The sequence below is a fragment of the Nycticebus coucang genome, chromosome X (genome assembly GCF_027406575.1).
Source record: "Nycticebus coucang isolate mNycCou1 chromosome X, mNycCou1.pri, whole genome shotgun sequence".
NCBI classification, from domain to species: Eukaryota; Metazoa; Chordata; class Mammalia; order Primates; family Lorisidae; genus Nycticebus; species Nycticebus coucang.
In genome coordinates this window covers 31,396,415-31,416,021 of record NC_069804.1, presented here as the reverse complement: position 1 = coordinate 31,416,021, position 19,607 = coordinate 31,396,415, and the positions used below count along the sequence as shown (strand labels likewise).

The 19,607-nt window shown below is 42.8% G+C and overlaps 2 protein-coding genes across 2 annotated transcripts; both read left to right on the top strand.

The window, feature by feature from the left end:
• The first annotated feature begins 77 nt into the window (after positions 1-77).
• On the top strand, positions 78-5,213 carry LOC128576752 (histone H3.3A-like). The gene is made up of 2 exons (XM_053578988.1): positions 78-170; positions 4,815-5,213. Exons 1-2 carry the CDS (start codon positions 78-80, stop codon positions 5,211-5,213), a joined length of 492 nt encoding a protein of 163 aa, XP_053434963.1.
• Positions 5,214-16,848: 11,635 nt separating this feature from the next.
• On the top strand, positions 16,849-19,590 carry LOC128578542 (protein O-GlcNAcase-like). Its single transcript, XM_053581228.1, has one exon. It carries the CDS (start codon positions 16,849-16,851, stop codon positions 19,588-19,590), a length of 2,742 nt encoding a protein of 913 aa, XP_053437203.1.
• Positions 19,591-19,607: the final 17 nt, after the last annotated feature.

Genomic DNA, 19,607 nt, shown 5'->3' with positions numbered 1-19,607 from the left:
TAAATAAAATAAATAAAACACATGGGGATTAATTAGGGAAATAAAATTTGTTAACCAAAAGAGCCAATATATTGCAGATGAAAAGCAGATGTCGAGGATCTAGAAAACGGAAAGAAAATGAAGGATTAGGAAAGGATGCAGATAAACCGACTGACCATGGTGAAGGACAAGTGAGAAACATCAAGAACAAGACTAAAATAGCTAAAGACCGGATGCAATGGCTCATACCTGTAATCTCAACACTCTGGGAGGCGGAGGCAGGTGGGTCCCCTGAGCTCAGGAGTTCGAGACCAGCCTGAGCATGAGCGAGACCCCCATCTCTACTAAAAACAGAAAAATTGAGACAAGGGGATCACTTGAGCACAAGAACTTGAGGTTGCTATGAACTGTGATGATGCCACAGCACTCTAGTCAGGCTGCTAAAGTGACGCTCTGTCTCAAAAAATAAATAAATAAGCTAAAACTAGAGCATCAAATGGAACAGCAGGAATCTAAAAACAGGCATAAAGAGAGATAAATACAAAAGCACTTCTAAATGGAAAATCACCATTGAACAAAAGTAAAATGATAGACGCAAAAAGCCAGGCATGGGAACCAGACCCTGAATTAAGAACAATAGATTTGGTTTTACACATTGTTTTCTGCGGGGGCAAAATTCTATTTTCCTTTCTTTGGGTTGAATTTTCTTCCCAGGGTACCTCCCTCTGAGTGCTCCAAAAGGGAAATGCAGAGGGTGTGAAGGGGATGAAAAGTCAAGCCGCATATTTTTTATGTGTTTCCAAATGCCACGGAGAGAGCTACTTGCAGCCTACTTGGTATGTAGCATGTATTTTAAAACTGCTAAACCGTGATGGTCATGATGATAGCATTAGCTGGCACTGATGAGGGGAGGACCATGAGTCAGATTTGAAAAGATTTAAATATTGGCAGTTTGCTGCTCACATATTTGATGTTCAATAGTATTTTGAGTTCATATTTAAGATTATAAATATTTCAGAAATTGATATATGGAAGAAGAACTTTTAGACCCTTAGATTACGAAAAATTACCCCATAAAGCACAGTATTTTCATATATATTAGAATGCTCAGAACAGTTCTCTTGAATCTGCCTCAGCGTATCATCCACACCTACACGGACTGCCACAGAGATGTACAGATGCCCCAAATCAGGTGACTTAATCTGCCCTTGGTTACTCCATCCAAAACTAGCTCTAGAAGCAGCTTCTCCCTAGGGAGCAACATCCTTAAAGAATGTCCAGAATAGGGGTGGCGCCTGTGGCTCAGTGAACAGGGCGCTGACCCCATATAATGAGGGTGGTGGGTTTGAACCCAGCCCCAGCCAAATTGCAAAAAAATAAAATATAGCCAGGCGTTGTGGTGGGCACCTATAGTCCCAGCTGCTCGGGAGGCTGAGACAAGAGAATCGCCTAAGCCCAAGAGTTGGAGGTTGCTGTGAGCTGTGACACCACAGCACTCTATTGAGGGCGACAAAGTGAGACTCTGTCTCTAAAAAAGAAAAAAAGAATGTCCAGAATGAAGTTACTTCTCTCTGACATTTATATCCAGAATTTTATCCACAGAGAAAGGGTGAGTGTACACACAGAATACATAGAGAAGGCAGAAGCTAGGGAAAAGGAATAGGAAAGGAACTGATACATGACTAAAAAATGTCCTCAGCTATGGAACCTTGAGCAGCTTCCTCAAACTCTCAGAAGCCTCAGTTTTCTTATCCGTTAAATACGGATAGGAATAGTACTTATCTCGTAGGGTGTGGTAAAAATTGAATGGCATGACATATGAAAAGCAATTAACAGAATATGAGGCATATGATATATAGTATATGCTCAGTAAATGTTAGCTGTCGCCCCACAAACTATTACCATTTCTCTGCTTCCACTCACTTTTACCTTCATTCATGCTTTACCTTATTCAACGAATGTTTTTTTGACTAGCTACTATATATCAAGCACTGTGCTGGCTACTGGGGATATGAATCTGTACACATTCAATATTTCTCTGCCCCAGTAGACTCTATGATGTAGTAGGAAAGACATAATATAAAAATTAACTATTAAATTATTTTTTTATTTGCCCCTGTGATAAAGCTTCTGAAAGAGAAGTCCAGGATGGTAGGAGAGAGTACAATGGGGAACCTGATCCAATCTAGGACTTCCTTTAGGAAGTAAATTTTACACGAACTTCTCTGAAGGATAAGTAGAAATTGAATAGTAAGGACAGGGCAGGGGTAGTTTGAAGTGAGCGAGGAAGACCAATAGAGAAACAAGTTTATATGAATGCTTGGAGGCAGAATTTATAGAAAGCAGATAATTAATAGCGTTTTTGATGTTGTCTCTATCTGGTGCCTTATTTGAAGTTAACCAATTTGACCTAGCTGGTAACCCAAGAAAGAAAAATGTAGTAGTTGTCAATCATTTATCCCATCCTGGGAGGAATGGCCAGAGCAAATAATAATGAAACTTGGGGGGGTGGCACCTGTGGCTCAAGGAGTAGGGCACCAGCCCATAAACCGGAAGTGACGGGTTCAAACCCAGCCCTGGCCAAAAACTGCAATAAAATAAAATAAAACGAAGGAAGAATGGAGGGAACACATGAAAAATAAAAATTTAAAAAAATAATAATAATAATAAAACTTGGTTTTTCCATCCTAAATCCATACCTCTATCTTGTGAGAGGGAAAGAAGTGATGAAGTCCATCTAGAACAGAAATTCCAAACCCATATTGTGGGTTAAAATATACATGAAGGCTCATAATTCAATTGTTCACATAGCTTTGTATCATGTCTAAAAGTTGAAAGATACGAATCCAATAAATGGAAGTGTTACACCAATGATTTAAGTGTCTTTCATTGCAGAAGAGAACCAACATAATAAATGGGGGTGTGCACCAAGCTCAGCTGTGCTGTTAAGAGTTAATGCTGCTAGGATGTTTACATTAGACTTAATCTTTAAAGCTCTAAAATTTGGTCATAAAATCTCTTCCCAGCTGAAATGTGGCATATAAATAAGGTCTCTGCTTAAGGGCTGAATTGCTCTGTTGCTCTTTTAAGCTGTCCTTTCTCAGAATACAACTCAGGGTGACTTTTTAATGTGGCTTGCCACTACCACCCACTTTTAACTTTTTATGTTTAAGAAAGGTGCTACAAAAGTCACCTTGTCATTGCTACCTAAAACTTAAAAGTGGGTGTAAAATCAGACATTTTTGTGTAATAGAAAGAAGAGCAAACTGTAATCAGGGAAATTCAACACTAAACTTCTTTAAAAAAATTTTTTTCGGGCTCAAGAGTTTGAGACCAGCCTGAGCAAAAATCAAGACCCTGTCTCTACTAAGAATAGAAAAACTGAGGCAAGAGGATTGCTTGAGCCCAAGAGTTGGGAGGTTGCTATTAGCTATGATACCATGGCACTGTACCCAGGGTGACAGGGCAACAGCTTGAGACTGTGTCTCAAAAAAAAAAATTTTTTTTTTTTTCACATTCTATATTCCATACGATGCTAAGAGTTCTGGAAATAGCATGACATATAGATAGCCTCACCACCCACCAAAAAAAAAAAAAAATACCTCCTAGTAATTGTCTTAAGAAAATATCAGTATCAGTCATACGTATCTTCAAAATCTAGTTTTTATCCAATGAATTCAATAGGACTACCAATATTAGCAAGGATTTTTTTTTTTCACTCATTTTATTGATCCCACTGGCTGTTGATACTCAGACTGGGGCTATAATTTTGTTGTTAGTTTTTGTTTTGTTTTGTTTTTTACTTTTAATTTAAAAAATAATTATAGACTCACAAGAAGCTGCAAAAATAGTATAAGCCAAGGTATCGTCACCCAGCTCCCCACAATGGTGACATCTTACATGACTAGTATGCATATCAAAATCAAGGAATTCATTGGCATAATTCTGTAATGGACTACAGATCTTACTGATTACACCAACTTTTTTTTTTTTTTTTTTTTTTTTTTGGCCGGGGCTGGGCTTGAACCCACCACCTCCGGCATATGGGACCGGCGCCCTACCCGTTGAGCCACAGGCGCCGCCCCACACCAACTTTTTTTTAACAGAGTCTCAAGCTGTCGCCCTGGGTAGAGTGCCGTAGCGTCACAGCTCACAGCAACCTCAAACTCTCCGGCTTAAACGATTCTCTTGTCTCAGCCTCTCAGGTAGCTGGGACTATAGGTGCCCACCACAATGCCCAGCTATTTTTAGAGATGAGGTTTCACTCTGGCTCAGGCTGGTCTTGAACTCCTGACCTCAGGCGATCCAACCACCTCCACCTTCCAGAGTGCTAGGATGACAAGCGTGAGCCACTGCACCTGGCCTAATTGCACCAATTTTTGTATGCACTTATTTTTGTACATCTGTTTATAATTCTATGGCATTTCATCACAGGTATACATTTGTGAAACCACCACCACAATCAACATACAAAACCATTTCATCACCACAAAGGAACTCTATGCAGCCTTAGATCCACACCTCCTTCACTCTCTCCCTTTCCCTAACTCCTGGTAACCCCTTATCTGTTCTCCATCTCTCTAATTTTTGTCACATAAACAATATGTTTATGGATACCAATACATTACAATCCACCAGTACATTAATGGATTAATAAATTGTGATATATGCATACCATGGAGTACTACTCAGCCATTAAAAATCATGATGGGGGCAGCCGCCGCTGTGCCGCCATCACTGTCTAATGCCAGCGCCGTCTCTAGCTCGCCGAGCTCCAGCCTAAGGAGAAGGGGGTAAAGTAAGGAGGTCTTTATACCTTGGCTCCTGGTACAAAGCAGACTGCTCGCAAATCCTCCGGTGGTAAAACACCCAGGAAGCAACTGGCTACAAAAGCTGCTCGCACAAGTGCGCCCTCTACTGGAGGGGTGAAGAAACCTCATCGCTACAGGCCTGCTACTGCGGCACTCCGTGAAATTAGGCATTATCAGAAGTCCACTGAACTTCGGATTCGCAAACTTACTTTCCAGTGTGTGGTGCGAGAAATTGCTCAGGACTTTAAGACAGATCTGCGCTTCCAGACCGCAGCTACTGGTGCTTTGCAGGAGGCAAGTGAGGCCTATCTGGTTGCCCTTTTTGAAGACACCAACCTGTGCTATCTGTGCCATGGCAAATGTGTAACAATTATGCCTAAAGACATCCAGCTAGCACGCCGCATATCTGGAGAACGTGCTTAAGAGTCCACTTTGATGGGAAAACATTTCATTATCAAGAAGAAAAAATTCTCTTCTTCCTGTTATTGGTAGTTCTAAACATTAGATTTTATTTTCCCCCAGGGGGGTCAAAAGATACTTAAGTATATGACTGCGATTGGAAAAATAGGGGACAGAAATCAGGTATTGGCAGTTTTTCCATTTTCATTTGTGTGTGAATTTTTTTTTTTTTTTGTAGAGACAGAGTTTCACTTTATGGCCCTCAGTAGAGTGCCGTGGCGTCACACAGCTCACAGCAACCTACAACTCCTGGGCTTAGGCGATTCTCCTGCCTCAGCCTCCCGAGTAGCTGGGACTACAGGCGCCCGCCACAACGCCCGGCTATTTTTTGGTTGCAGTTTGGCCGGGGCCGGGTTTGAACCCACCACCCTCAGTATATGGGGCCGGCGCCCTGCTCACTGAGCCACAGGCGCCGCCCGTGTGTGAATTTTTAATATAAAATGCGGGGATGTGCAGCATTAATGCGATTCAAAATGTTTCAGTGAACAAGTTTTAGCAGTTCAACTTAATGACAATCAAAATTTTTCTGGACAAAAAAAAATTATGATGGGCTCAGCGCCCGTAGTGGTTATGGCGCCAGCCACATACACCGAGGCTGGTGGGTTCGAACCCAGACAGGGCCTGCTAAACAACTGCAACAAAAAAATAGCCAGGCATTGTGTCGGGTGCCTATAATCCCAGTTACTTGGGAAGCTGAGGCAAGAGAATGCTTAAGCCCAAGCGTTTGAGGTTGCTGTGAGCTGTAACGCCACGGTACTCTACCAAGGGTGGCATAGTGAGACTCTGTCTCAAAAAAAAAAAAAAACAAAAAACAAAATCATGATGCTCTAGTACCTTTTGTGCCAGCCCAGACAGAACTGGAAACCATTGTCCTAAGTGACACATCACAAGAATGGAGAAACAGGCGGCACCTTGTGGCTCAAAGTAGTAGGGCACAGGCCCCATATGCTGGAGGTGGCAGGTTCAAACCCAGCCCTGGCCAAAAACTGCAAAAAAAAAAAAAAAAAAAAGAAGAAGGGAGAAACAAGCACACATACTACTCTATACCAAATTGGAAAAATCAATCAATACTTAAATGCACATATGGCAGTAAATCTCAATGAAATTCAAACTAGGAGGAACAGGGAGGAAGGAATAGGTAAATTCGTACCTATTGTGCACAGTGCACTCTATTTGGGGGAAGGACACATTTATAACTTTGACTCAATCTGTACAAAAGCAAAACTTGCAAATGAAGTATGTGTACTCCCTAATATTCGAAAATTAAAAAGAAAATTCTTTTTGAGATAGAGTCTCAAGCTGTCGCCCTGGGTAGAGTGCCATGGCATCACAGCTCACAGCAACTTCAAACTCTTGGGCATAAGTGATTATCTTGCCTTAGCCCCCCAAGTAGCTGGGACTACAGGCGCCTGCCATAATACCTGGCTATTTTTTTGTTGTTGCAGTTGTCATTGTTGTTTTAGCTGGTGTGGGTCGGGTTCGAACACACCACCCTCAGAGTATGTGGCCAACGCCGTAATTACTGCACCAAGCCTAAAAACTATATATATGTAGTTGTTTTTTTGTTTTTTTTGGAGACAAGGCTTCGCGCCTGTAGCTCAGTGGCTAGGGCGCCAGCCACATACACCAGAGCTGGTGGGTTTGAACCCAGCCCAGGCCTGCCAAACAATGACAACTACAACCAAAAAACAGCCAGACCTCGTGGCAGGTGTCTGTAGTCCCAGCTACTTGGGAGCCTGAGGCAAGAGAATCGCTTAAGCCTAAGAGTTAGAGGTCGCTGTGAGCTGTGATGCCACAGCACTCTACCAAGGGCAACAAAACGACACTCTGTCTCAAAAAAAAAAAAAAAATTACATAAATAGACTCACACAGCATATAACTTTTAGAAATTGGCTTTTTTGGGCAGTGTCTGTGGCTCAAGGAGTAGGGCGCTGGTCCCAAATACTGAGGGTGGTGGGTTCAAACCCAGCCCTGGCCAAAACTGCAAAAAAAAAAAGTAACAATAGTAATAACAACAAAGAGACTGGCTTTTTTCACCAATACAGTGACATTAAAATCCATTCTTTTTCATCATTGAGTAGTATTCCATGATATGGATGCACCACAATTTGTTCAACCATTCACTTGAAACGTTTACATTATTTCCAGTTGTGGACAACTTGTGTGAACATAAGTTTTCATTTCTCTAAGATAAATGCCAAGCTATACACTGATTCCTGAGCTATATGGTTAAGTGTGTGCTTAATTTTTTTTTAAATGTGTGAAAGATTCCATGCTTCCACCAAAAATGGGTGAAAGATTCAGTGACTCTATTCTTAACATCAGGTATTAATATCAGTAATTGTTATTTTAACCATTTTAATGTAGTTATCTCATCATGGGTTTTTTTGGTTTGTTTGTTTTTTTTTTTTTTTTTGAGACAGACTCTCATTATGTAGCCCTGGGTAGAGTGCTGTAGCGTCACAGCTCACAGCTGTAGCGTCACAGCTCACAGCAACCTCAAACTCTTGGGCTTAAGCGGTTCTCTTGCCTCAGCCTCCCAAGTAGCTGGGACTACAGGCACCCGCCACAAACACCCGACTATTTTTCTTTGTGGTGGTTGTTGTTTGGCAGGCTGGGGCCAGGTTCAAACCAACCAGCCCAGGAGCATGTAGCCAGTGCCCTAACCACTGAGATACAGGCATCACCCCTCATCATGGTTTTAATTTGCTTTTCCCTAATGGGTAGCATTGTTGAAACATTTTTCTGTGTTTATTTGCCATCCATATCTCTTTGGATATCAAATTTCCTTGATGAAATTTCTGTTCAAGTCTTTTGTCTTTTTTTTTTTTTTTTGAGACAGTGTCTCCCTCTGTTGCCTGGGCTAGAGCACCATGGCATCAACCTAACTCGCAGCAACCTCAAATTCCTGGGTTCAAGAGATCCTTCTGCCTCAGTCTCCTGAGTAGCTGGGACTACAGGAACACTACAATGCCCAGCTAATTTTTCTTTTATTAGTGACAGGGTCTCGTTCTTGCTCTTCTGAGGTCAAGTGATCCTCCTGGCTCAGTCTCCCAGACTGCTAGGAGTACTGGCATGAGCCACCATACCTGATCATTTGTTCATTTTCTTTCTTTTCTTTTTTGAGACAGAGTCTCAGTTTATTACCTTCAGTAGAGTACCATGGCATCATAGCTCCCAGCAACCTCAAACTTTCAGGCTCAAGCAATTCTCTTGCCTCAGTCTCCCGAGTAGCTGGGACTATAAGCATCCAATACAATGCCCAACTATTTTTAGAGACAGGGTCTTGCTCTTACTCAGGCTGGTCTTGAACTTATGAGCTCAAGCGATCCACCTGCCTTGGCCTCCTCCCAGAGTGCTAGGATTACAGGTGTGAGCCACCATGCCCGGCCTGGTTTTGTTCATTTTCTTTCTTTCCTTTTTTTTTTTTTTTTTTGGTTTTGTTCTGTTCATTTTCTAATTGCACTGTTTTGTTTTGTTTTCTCAATGTTGAATTTAGACAGTTCTTTGTATATTCTGGATATGACTCTTTTTGGGGTTTTGTAACTTGCAAATATCTTCTCCCAATTTATAACTTGTCTTTTTATACTCTTAACAGGGTCTTTTGCAAAGAAAAAGTTTTTTTTGTTGTTGTTTTTTTTTTTTTTGTAGAGACAGAGTCTCACTTTATGGCCCTTGGTAGAGTGCCGTGGCATCACACAGCTCACGCAACCTCCAACTCCAGGGCTTAGGCGATTCTCCTGCCTCAGCCTCCCGAGTAGCTGGGACTACAGGAGCCCGCCACAACGCCCGGCTATTTTTTTGTTGCAGTTTGGCCGGGGCTGGGTTTGAACCCGCCACCCTCGGCATATGGGGCCGGCGCCCTGCTCACTGAGCCACAGGCGCCGCCCAAAGAAAAAGTTTTTAATTCGATGAGATCCAATGTGTCTTTTTTTTTTTTTTCTTTGTGAATCATGTTTTTGGTGTCACATGGGGCTGAATTTTTCTTCAGTAGGTCAAAATGCTACCATTAAAAATAATAGATTCCTGGCTTGGTGCCCATAGCTCAGTGAGTAGGACACTGGCCACATGCACCAAAGCTGGCAGGTTTGAGACCAGCCTGGACCTGCTAAACAACAATGACAACTGCAACCAAATAAAAGCTGGGCATTGTGGTGGGCGCCTATAGTCCCAGCTACTCAGGAGGCTGAGGCAAGAGAATCACTTAAGCCCCAGAGTTTGAGTTGCTGTGAGCTGTGATGCCACAGCACTCTACCAAGGGCCACATAGTGAGACTCTGTCTCAAAAAATAAAAAAAAAATTGATACCATGTATTATGCACTTCTCAGAGTCTGGGAACTGTGCTAAGCTCTTTAAAGGCATTACCCAAGGAGGACTGTGAGGTCCACATGATCAGCTGTGTTTTTTACAAATGGAGTTGTTGAAATTCAGCTCTGTTAGTCACTTGCTAAAGGTCACATAGCAAGTACTTAGTCAAGCCTGATTTCAAATTCAGGTACATCTAAACTCCAAAGTACACTATAAAATAGAATTAGGAAAAAAGATTCCCAGCCCCAATTTCTGCAAGAAACATGACCTTTGCTTTCCCCAGGATAGAAGTGAGAGTGAAGGAGGTACAGTCAAAACGGATGAGTTGCAGCAAGGAATCAGTGATCATCACATCTTGTTTTAGGTTCTTAAACTACAGGTGTGTGAGACGCACTTGAAAGAATGCTTAAAAATGCAAATTCCCAAGACCTAAACTAAAAGTAGTACAGAACAGGAATAGAGCCCAGGCATTTATGGGGATTTTTAGGATCCCAATTAATTCTGACATACCTTTAGAAACTAAGTATCACGGGCAGCACCTGTGGCTCAAGGAGTAGGGCGCCGGCCCCATGTACCAGAGGTGGTGGGTTCAAACCTGGTCCCTGCCAAAAACTGCAAAAGAAATAAATGTTAAGTATCTGCAAAATACCCAAATACACATGATGCTGCAGTAGGCCAGGTACAAGACAAATTCATTCAAAACCTGAGGCTCGGATCTTCCCCAACATACACCAAAGTTAAAACAGCTGGTTGATTTAATAGAAAAGATCTGATAGCTGTTTCATAAGATTGGTAACTTTAGTTAAAACAGGCAAGTCAGTGTGGCACCTGTGGCTCAAAGGAATAGGGCACCAGCCCCATATTCCACTACCAGAGGTGGTGGGTTCAAACCAACCCTGGCCAAAAACTACAAAAAAAACCCAAAAAACAGGCAAGTCAGAAAATCATCTATCCCATGATCCCACCATTAATGACAGCTCAGTAACAGTGATGATGACAATAGCGACAGTATGATCAAATGACAAGGCTGCCCCAAATCCTTTTTGTTGCTGTTGTTGCAGTTTGGCCGGGGGCCGGGTTCAAACCCGCCACCCTTGGTATATGGCACCCCACTCTCTGAGCCACAGGCACCGCCCTGCCCCAAATCTTAACATAAATTTTTTATTAACTTGGGCTCTATTGCCGTCAGTACTAGATGATGTTTACATTGCCTGCCATCTCTACAAAGCTGTAATTTTACTTTGAGGTCTACAAGTGAATGGCACTGTATACTGGGAACCTTGACACTAAGGAGAACAAGCAGAGAGGTGAAGCCTGGATAACCAAAAAAAAAAAAAAAAAAATGAGGAGGAGAGGAAAGGAGAGAGAAGAAAGGGTACCTTTGACACCAAGCTGCCAATAACTCTTTGGAAAAAGAATGTAGACCACACAAGCCTGTACACATGCACAAAACCCTCATTATTTTTCAGCTACCACCTATCTAGATCAGCTGCTGTTAAGCCCTGCATTGCTGACATGAGTCAGAAAAGTATATGCTCTAGTCTAGCCAAGATTAGGGGTTTTGCTTTGTATTATACCACCTTCCAACTACTATTTCACTGCAGCAAAAATGACAGATGAGGGGAAAACACCCCACCCTATGACCTACAGTGATGTTTCACATAGGAAAAGTGCTCCATCTACTGGTACAGATGATGACCACAGATAGACAAATGCCATAAAACAGAAAAAAAGCACACATTTCAAACTGGATTCTGACTATTTGGATAAAAGGGGCACCTTTCCTTTTTTAAAAAACAAGAAAGGAACAAGGAATTAGAACCATGACATTTACACAGGCAGAAGCTATGAAGGACTGGACAAAGAGACAATGGGAGAGAGGGCATAAAAAATAGGCAAGAAAGTGCTAAAATAGCAAAACTGAAGGAAACAAGCCATTTGCTTATCACTTCAACCCAGAAGCTTCAAATAAAAGTCCCCAGAGGATGAGAAAATAATATACTACATGCCATGTTTTAGATCCTTCGTTTATATGATTATAAGGAAATATTTGTAGGGATTCTGCCTACATTGACACTATTCACTAGAGTAAGATCAAGTCTTAATAATCATCATACAGTTTGTCATTGTCTAGGGATGTACAAGCAATACTGCTGACACCAAAAGTTTGCAGCAATTTGGAAAAGACTGGAAAGGTTGAGGCATGACCAGCCCTTCTGTGCCTCTTGTGCATATAGTTGGTCTCTAATGACAACAGCTGTTGCCTACCAGGACTGTCACTGTTTCCAGTCATGATTCTTAGTCTTCTAAAGAATCTGATACTGTTTTTTTTCTCCAGCACAGCTATGTACTTTCTGAGGTGCTGATGAATATTCGACAATCATTTCTCACTTCTGGGCATTGACAGTGCAAGTCTGCAATGCCTTCTAGAAACAACTTTTCCACTTCTCAATGACTTATCAATTGGTGCTACAGCTTCTCAGGATAAAGAGAAAAGAAAAAAGAAAAAACAACACTTGGTGAAGATCTACTCAGGTACCAAGCTCAGTGCTTCTTGGGCTATTCTCTTAATCTTCATACCAGTCTTCCGGGAGTCTTTCCTATCATACTTGTGTTTTGCAGATGTCAAGACAAAGAAGTTAAAAGATTGTCCCAATGCTATTAACTCATGGATCTGGAAAGCTGACCAAAGGAATTGTCATGTGTGGGCTTTCTACTACAGGATGAAAATGTGTCCTGCTGGGAATACTTAGTGTAGTAATATAAACCAGTGCTTCTCAACTTATGGAGATCTGGCCATCTGCATCAGGATTCTTGGGGCTACTTGTTAAAAATGCAGATCTCTGATTTTCCAAAGACTGACTCAGAATCCTTGGTGGAGCCCTGAGATCTGCATTTTAATAAGTGCCAGGTGATGAGCTATTACATTAAATAAACACCAGAAGATTCTCATTAAATTTGGGCAACATGGCTCAGTACCCATAGCTCAGCGGTTAGGGTGCTGGTCACACACACTGGAGCTGGTGGGTTTGAACCCAGCCCGAGCCTGCTAAACAAACAAAACAAACCCCTGTAGTCCCAGCTACAAGGGAAGCTGAGGCAAGAGAATTGCTTGAGCCCAAGAGTTTGAGGTTGCTGTGAGCTGTGACGCCACAGCACTCTGCTGAGGGTGACACAGTGAGACTGTCTCAAAAAAAATTCTTTTTAATTAAAAAATTGGGGCCACACTTGATGTAAGAAGCAAAAAAAAAAAGTGCTGCGATACCAAAGGTATGGTTTTAGAGTTAAGTGTATAACAGAGGGTTTCTCAATTTTTATAGTTCAAGCTGCTGTGTCATGGGGCAATAATGCTACTGCTTGTTACCTGGTTAAGCTACTCAGATTCTCTGAGCCAGTTTACTCATCTATGAAATAGGAATCATAGTTTCTGTCTCACATGGATGTAGGGAGGATTAGTGTGTGTGAAAACACTGCAAATTCTAAATGACTCTGTGATAAATTGTAAAATAGCCCCAAATCCTCCCCTCCCACCAAATGACTCTGTGGTAAATTGTAAAACTAGCCCCCAAATCCTTCCCTCCACAATAACCTTGCACTATTGACATTGCAGGCCTTCCCATCAAAATGGGGACTACTTTCTTCCATCCCTTGAATCTGGGTCATGTGATTTGCTTTGGCCAATGGAATAACAGTCACTATGACTCTGGCAGAGGCTTGAAAACCCTTCCATACTGAGGTTTGCCCTATTGCTATGCTTGAGATCCTGAGGCCATCATGTATTTGAGTCTCATAGCCTTCTGGAGGGTAAGACACTACTTGAAAAAGAATAATAGTAGGCCAACTACAAGCCAATATCCAACCAACTGCCAGACATGCCCGAGGCTATTCTAGATCATCTAGCCACCTGCTGAACCTTCCAGCTAACTGCAGACTAATGAAGAAAAGCAGCAGAAATCAGTAGAGCCAGGCTAGACAGAAGAACTGCTCAGGCAGCCCACCAAATTGTGAGCTAAATAAATGATTGTTGTTTCAAGCCATTAGTTTTGAGAAAGCTCATTACATAGTGAAAACTAACCAATACAGGTTCTATGCCCACTTTATTATTTGTTTATTAGTATTTTGAGCATAGGTCCTGTGGTTTTCACAGATGCTGCCCAGGAATGCAGACTACAGGTAGGCAGACATCACAGTGCAAATTTTCAGGCAAGTTTTTTCATGATATGGGCACAATGCCGACCAGAAATTGTTTTACAATCTCTCCTGACCAAAGCACCCTCTGGAAGTAGTAAGGAGATAAGATGAAAGAACATCCTCCTGTTTTTCTAACTCATTGTTTCCAGAAAGGCAGTTCAGCAGCCTTGTGCATATAACCTAATCTTCTCCGAGTTGATTGTCAGTAATAATCTCCTGACTCCACAAAAGCATGTATAATCCACTGCATACCTTTCCATGTGCACACTTTCAACATCCTGCTGCCAGCACCAAGATAAATGGCTTCATCAAGGGCAGCGATGGAGCCTCACGACCTGTTGAAGCAGAAAAGCTTCCTAGGGAATCAGAAACATCCAATTGCCCAAATCAAGCATCCTCGCTGCCATCTGACATGTTGCTGTGCAGAATACTTTAAATAAACTTGTAATGTTGAACAAGGAGGGACCATGATATCTAGTCTCACCCTGACAGTCTTTATACTATGATTAAATTCCTTTGATAGACATTTTCTTTTTTTTTTTTTTTTTTTTTTTTTTTTTTCAGTTTTTGGTCGGGGCCGGGTTTGAACCCAACACCTCCAGTATATGGGGCTGGCGCGCCCTACTCCTTTGAGCCACAAGCGCCACCTCTTTTTTTTTTGTTTAAGAGACATAGTCTCACTTTGTCACCCTCAGTAGAGTGCCCTAGCGTCACAGCTCACAGCAATCTCCAGCTCTTAGTACCCGGGACTACAGGTGCCCGCCACAATGCCTGGCTATTTTTTGTTGCAGTTTGTCCGAGGCGGGTTCCGCCACCCTCGTTATATGCGGCCGGCGCCCTACTCACTGAGTCACACGCGCCGCCCAATAGGCATTTTCAAAGTGCACAGTTCCTCTTGCTAAACATGTTTGGTGAGAGAAGACGGTCATCTGGAAATAATCAGAAGGGTATCATTCAGTGGAACAAGGTACAAGTGTTTTCTATCAAATCTATATTCTGCAACCTGAAAAATAAGTATAAAATCAGGAATTTTCAAACCTTCCTTTTCTTCTCCCAAAAGATTTAGAAATCGTGCAATGAATCAACATAGCCTTTTTACCATTCATTTGACATACAGCAAGTTGCAACTGGCTCTAGGAGTAAGTGGCTATTTGCAAGGCTGATGCACCATATTCCAATCACACAGGCATTCTGCACCCCACACACACTTTATTAGACGGTTATGGTGGCTATTGTTGTTTGATATGACCTCATAACTCATTTTCTTAAATCTCTAAGCTGCATTGAATCAGGATGATATCTCAGAATGCCACTGAATAACCCAAAATAGATCTCAGCCTCCTCCTGCTTATTATACACAGGCTCGAACATGTTCACCTGCACTGAAGAATCCCAAATGTGTTTTTTAAAGCCTAACAGATTTTCTGGACATAATGTAGAATTTCATTCAAAAAATCAAAATTAGCCTCTACAAATGATCACTCTTAATTCAATTAATATGGATTCTAGAAGCAGAAGCTTACTGAAAATTTTCTGTTAGATCAACTGTCACTGACCTGTGGTTAGTGAACAATAAGCTTTTATTCCTCAAATACAGCATAAAAACCAACTGAAGTTATGGTAGAAATATTCAGGCACAAGATACAGTCCTGTGGTTGAATGTGATCCAGAAGGAAATGAATAGCCTTTAGAAAATAAAGAATAAAGGAAAGGAGCGGAGCCTGTGGCTCAGTGAGTACAGTGCCGGCACCGGCCCTATATACTGAGGGAGGCAGGTTTGAACCCGGCCCTGGCCAAACTGCAACAAAAAATAGCTGGGCTTTGTGGAGAGTGCCTGTAGTCCTAGCCACCCGGGAGGCTGAGGCAAGAGGATCGCCTAAGCCCAGGAGTTAGAGGTTGCTGTAAGCTGTGTGACAAAGCGGCACTCTACCGAGGGCGATAAAGTAAGATTCTGTCTCTACAAAAAAAAAAAAAAGAATAAAGGAAACCATCATTTAAACACAGCCAGAGAAGAGAGAAGCAAGCAGATAATAATTGAAGCCTGAGGCCGGACACCATGGCTCACGCCTGTAATCCTCCCACTCTGGGAGGCCGAGGCAGGTGGATCACCTGAGCTCATGGGTTCGAGACCAGCCCAAGCCAAAGCGAGACCCCCCATTTCTAAAAATAGCTGGGCGTTGTAGTGGGCGCCTGTAGTCCCAGCTAGCTTGGGAGGCTGAGGTAGGAGAATCAAATCGCTTGAGCCCAAGAGTTTGAGGTTGCTGTGAACTATGACGCCACAACGGTCTATGAGGGGGACAACGTAAGACTATCTCAAAAGAAAAAAAAAATTGAAGCCTGAAGCATGGATGAGCTCACCCCAGGACATTTATAGAAGTAACAATGAAAGATTGCTAAGGACAGAACTTCAAGGAACATCAAGATTTAAAGTATAGGTCCCAACCAGCAACAGCCTTCTCCCCTACTCCCCTCCTTTGAGTAGGGTAATGGTCTGTCCCAGGGTGCCTGGCTTATTCTGGAGGGTGGCAGGCATAAATGGTATATTCTGCTGCTTTATACCCTCCTTTGTTCTAGTTCCCCCTACCGAATGAAGTTCAATAGACTGGCCCCAAAGAAGGCGGGGGAGCCAGGCAGAGGAAACCAGTCCGAGCCTGTCTGTAACGCAGGCGCACTGCGGCCAACAGGAAGTGGGCCGTAGAAGCAGCGGCAGAGTCGAGTCCAACCGTCTTCGAGAGCAAAGCCCGGAAGAGCTAAAATAATCCAGAGGGCAACCGAGGCCAAGAACAAGAACAGGAGGTTTGGCCATCAGCTTCCAAGGAACGAGAGGTCATAGCTTCACTCTCCGCTCGGGCTTCTGGCTCCCCAGTTCAGGCTGAGACAGCAGCAAGCAGCAGACAAAAGTCGGTGCGGCCTGGCCGCCCTTTTCATGCGGGTATTCGGGTCCCTGTGGTGAGGGCGGGGGAAGACAGAGGAGGAGGGGAAGGAGCAAGGAGGGCGCGTGCTTAGAGCTGAGGCCCTTTACCAGGGCTTCAGGGCCTGCAGCCTAACGGACGGAGGCGGAGGAGGACCCTCAGAGGTGGCGGTGGCTGGGGGCAGGAGAATGGTGCATAAGGAGAGCCAGGCAGGGCCGGAGGAGCAGGAGAACAAGCTCAGCTCCAACCCTGCTGCCTCCACTGGGGCATCGTTGGCACCGCAGGTGGCTTCTGCACCTGCAGAAGACAACTCAGCCATGGTCGAGGGAGTGGCAGTGGCCGGGGCGGCGGGATTGGCTCGGAGGTTCCTTTGTGGTGTGGTAGAAGGATTTTATGGAAGACCCTGGGTTATGGAACAGAGAAAAGAACTGTTTAGAAGGCTTCAGAAATGGGAATTAAATACATACTTGTATGCCCCAAAAGATGACTACAAACATAGGATGTTTTGGCGAGAGCTATATTCAGTGGAGGAAGCTGAGCAACTTATGGCTCTCATCTCTGCTGCACGAGAATATAAGATAGAGTTCATCTATGCTATCTCACCTGGATTGGATATTACCTTTTCTAACCCCAAAGAAGTATATACATTGAAACGTAAGCTAGACCAGGTTTGTCAGTTTGGGTGCAGGTCATTTGCTTTGCTTTTTGATGATATTGACCATAATATGTGTGCAGCAGACCAAGAGGTATTCAGTTCTTTTGCTCATGCCCAGGTCTATATCACAAATGAAATTTATCAGTACCTAGGAGAGCCAGAAACTTTCCTCTTCTGTCCCACAGAATATTGTGGCACTTTCTGTTATCCAAATGTGTTTCAGTCTCCTTATTTAAGGACTGTAGGTGAAAAGCTTCTACCTGGAATTGAGGTGCTTTGGACAGGTCCCAAAGTTATTTCTAAAGAAATTCCAGTAGAGTCCATTGAAGAGGTTTCTAAGATTATTAAGAGAGCTCCAGTAATCTGGGATAACATTCATGCTAATGACTATGATCAGAAGAGACTATTTCTGGGCCCATACAAAGGAAGATCCACAGAACTCATCCCACGATTAAAAGGAGTCCTTACTAATCCAAATTGTGAATTTGAAGCCAACTATGTTGCTATCCACACCCTTGCCACTTGGTACAAATCAAACATGAATGGAGTAAGAAAAGATAGAGTGATGGATAGTGAAGATAGTACTGTGTCAATCCAGATGAAGTTAGAAAATGAAGGCAGTAATGAAGATATTGAAACTGATGTGTTCTATAGTGCACAGATAGCTCTAAAACTAGCTTTAACAGAATGGTTGCAGGAGTTTGGTGTACCTCATCAGTATAGCAGTAGCCAAGTTGTAAAAAGTGAAGCAAGTGTAGGTGATGGGACTCTCCAAGTTGCAGTACCCTCTTTAAATGCCACACTGGTAGAAACAACAGTTTACCAGGATCCCATTATGAGCCAGGGAGCAGCCTTGGGTGGTGAACCTGCAGCTTTGACCAAGGAAAAAGACAAGAAACAACCTGATGAAGAACCCATGGACATGGTGGTAGAGAAACAGGAAGAAACAGCCCACAAGAATGACAATCAAATATTGAGTGACATTGTGGGAGCTAAAGTGGCAGAGGAATGGAAACCAATGGACACTGATAAAGAGAGCATATCTGAATCAAAATCCTCAGAGACTTCTATGCAGGAAGATTGCATTAATGATGTTGCCCCTATGCAAATTGATGAGCAGACACACAAGGAACAGTTTGTGCCAGGTCCAAACGAAAAGTTATTTTACACCATAGAACCAGTGACTTCGGAGGATTTGCAGTTACTTGCTGATCTGTTCTACCTTCCTTATGAGCATGGACCGAAAGGAACACAGATGTTACGGGAATTCCGGTGGCTTAGAGCAAATAGCAATGTTGTCAGTACCAATTACAAAGGAAAAGATTCTGAAAAAATTGAAGAATGGCGGTCACGAGCAGCCAAGTTTGAAGAGATGTGTGGACTAGTGATGCGGATGTTCACTCGGTTCTCCAACTGTGCCAACAGGAAGATCCTTTATGACATGTACTCCTATGTTTGGGATATCAAGAGCATAATGTCTGTAGTAAAGTCTTTTGTACAATGGTTAGGGTGTCGTAGTCATTCTTCAGCCCAGTTCTTAATTGAAGACCAAGAACCCTGGTCCTTCAAAGGTGGTCTAGCAGGCGAGTTCCAGCATTTGCTGCCAATTGATGGGGCAAATGATCTCTTTTTTCAGCCACCCCCACCAATTCCTACCTCCAAAGTTTATACTATCAGACCATATTTTCCTAAAGATGAGGCTTCCGTGTACAAGATTTGCAGAGAAATGTATAACAGTGGAGTGGGTTTACCTTTTCAAAGTCAGCCTGACCTTATTGGAGACAAGTTAGTAGGAGGGCTACTTGCTCTGAGCCTGGATTACTGCTTTGTCCTAGAAGATGAAGATAACGTATGTGGTTATGCCCTGGGCACTGTAGATGTGACACCCTTTATTAAGAAATATAAAAGTTCCTGGATTCCCTTCATGCAACAAAAGTATGCCAAGCCAACTGGTGACAAAGAACTCTCTGAGGCTGAGAAAATAATGTTGAGTTTCCATGAAGAACAAGAAATGTTGCCAGAAACTTTCCTTGCCAACTTCCCTTCTCTGATAAAGATGGATATTCACAGAAAAGTAACTGACCCAAGCGTGGCTAAAAGCATGATGGCCTGCCTCCTGTCTTCGCTGAAGGCTAATGGCTCCTGGGGAGCTTTCTGTGAAGTGAGACCAGATGATACAAGAATTCTGGAATTTTACAGCAAGTTAGGCTATTTTGAAATTGCAAAAACAGAAGGATTTCCAAAGGATGTGGTTATACTTGGTCGGAGCCTATAACATTAGTCAGTACTACG

What these genes read in the sequence shown, in the direction of transcription:
- LOC128576752 (XM_053578988.1), top strand. Translation starts at nt 78, where the DNA reads ATGAAAAGCAGATGTCGAGGATCTAGAAAACGGAAAGAAAATGAAGGA. An exon ending in CTGACCATGGTGAAGGACAA is followed by an intron (nt 171 to 4,814) that starts GTGAGAAACATC and finishes CCTGGTACAAAG; the next exon opens with CAGACTGCTCGCAAATCCTC.
- LOC128578542 (XM_053581228.1), top strand. Translation starts at nt 16,849, where the DNA reads ATGGTGCATAAGGAGAGCCAGGCAGGGCCGGAGGAGCAGGAGAACAAG.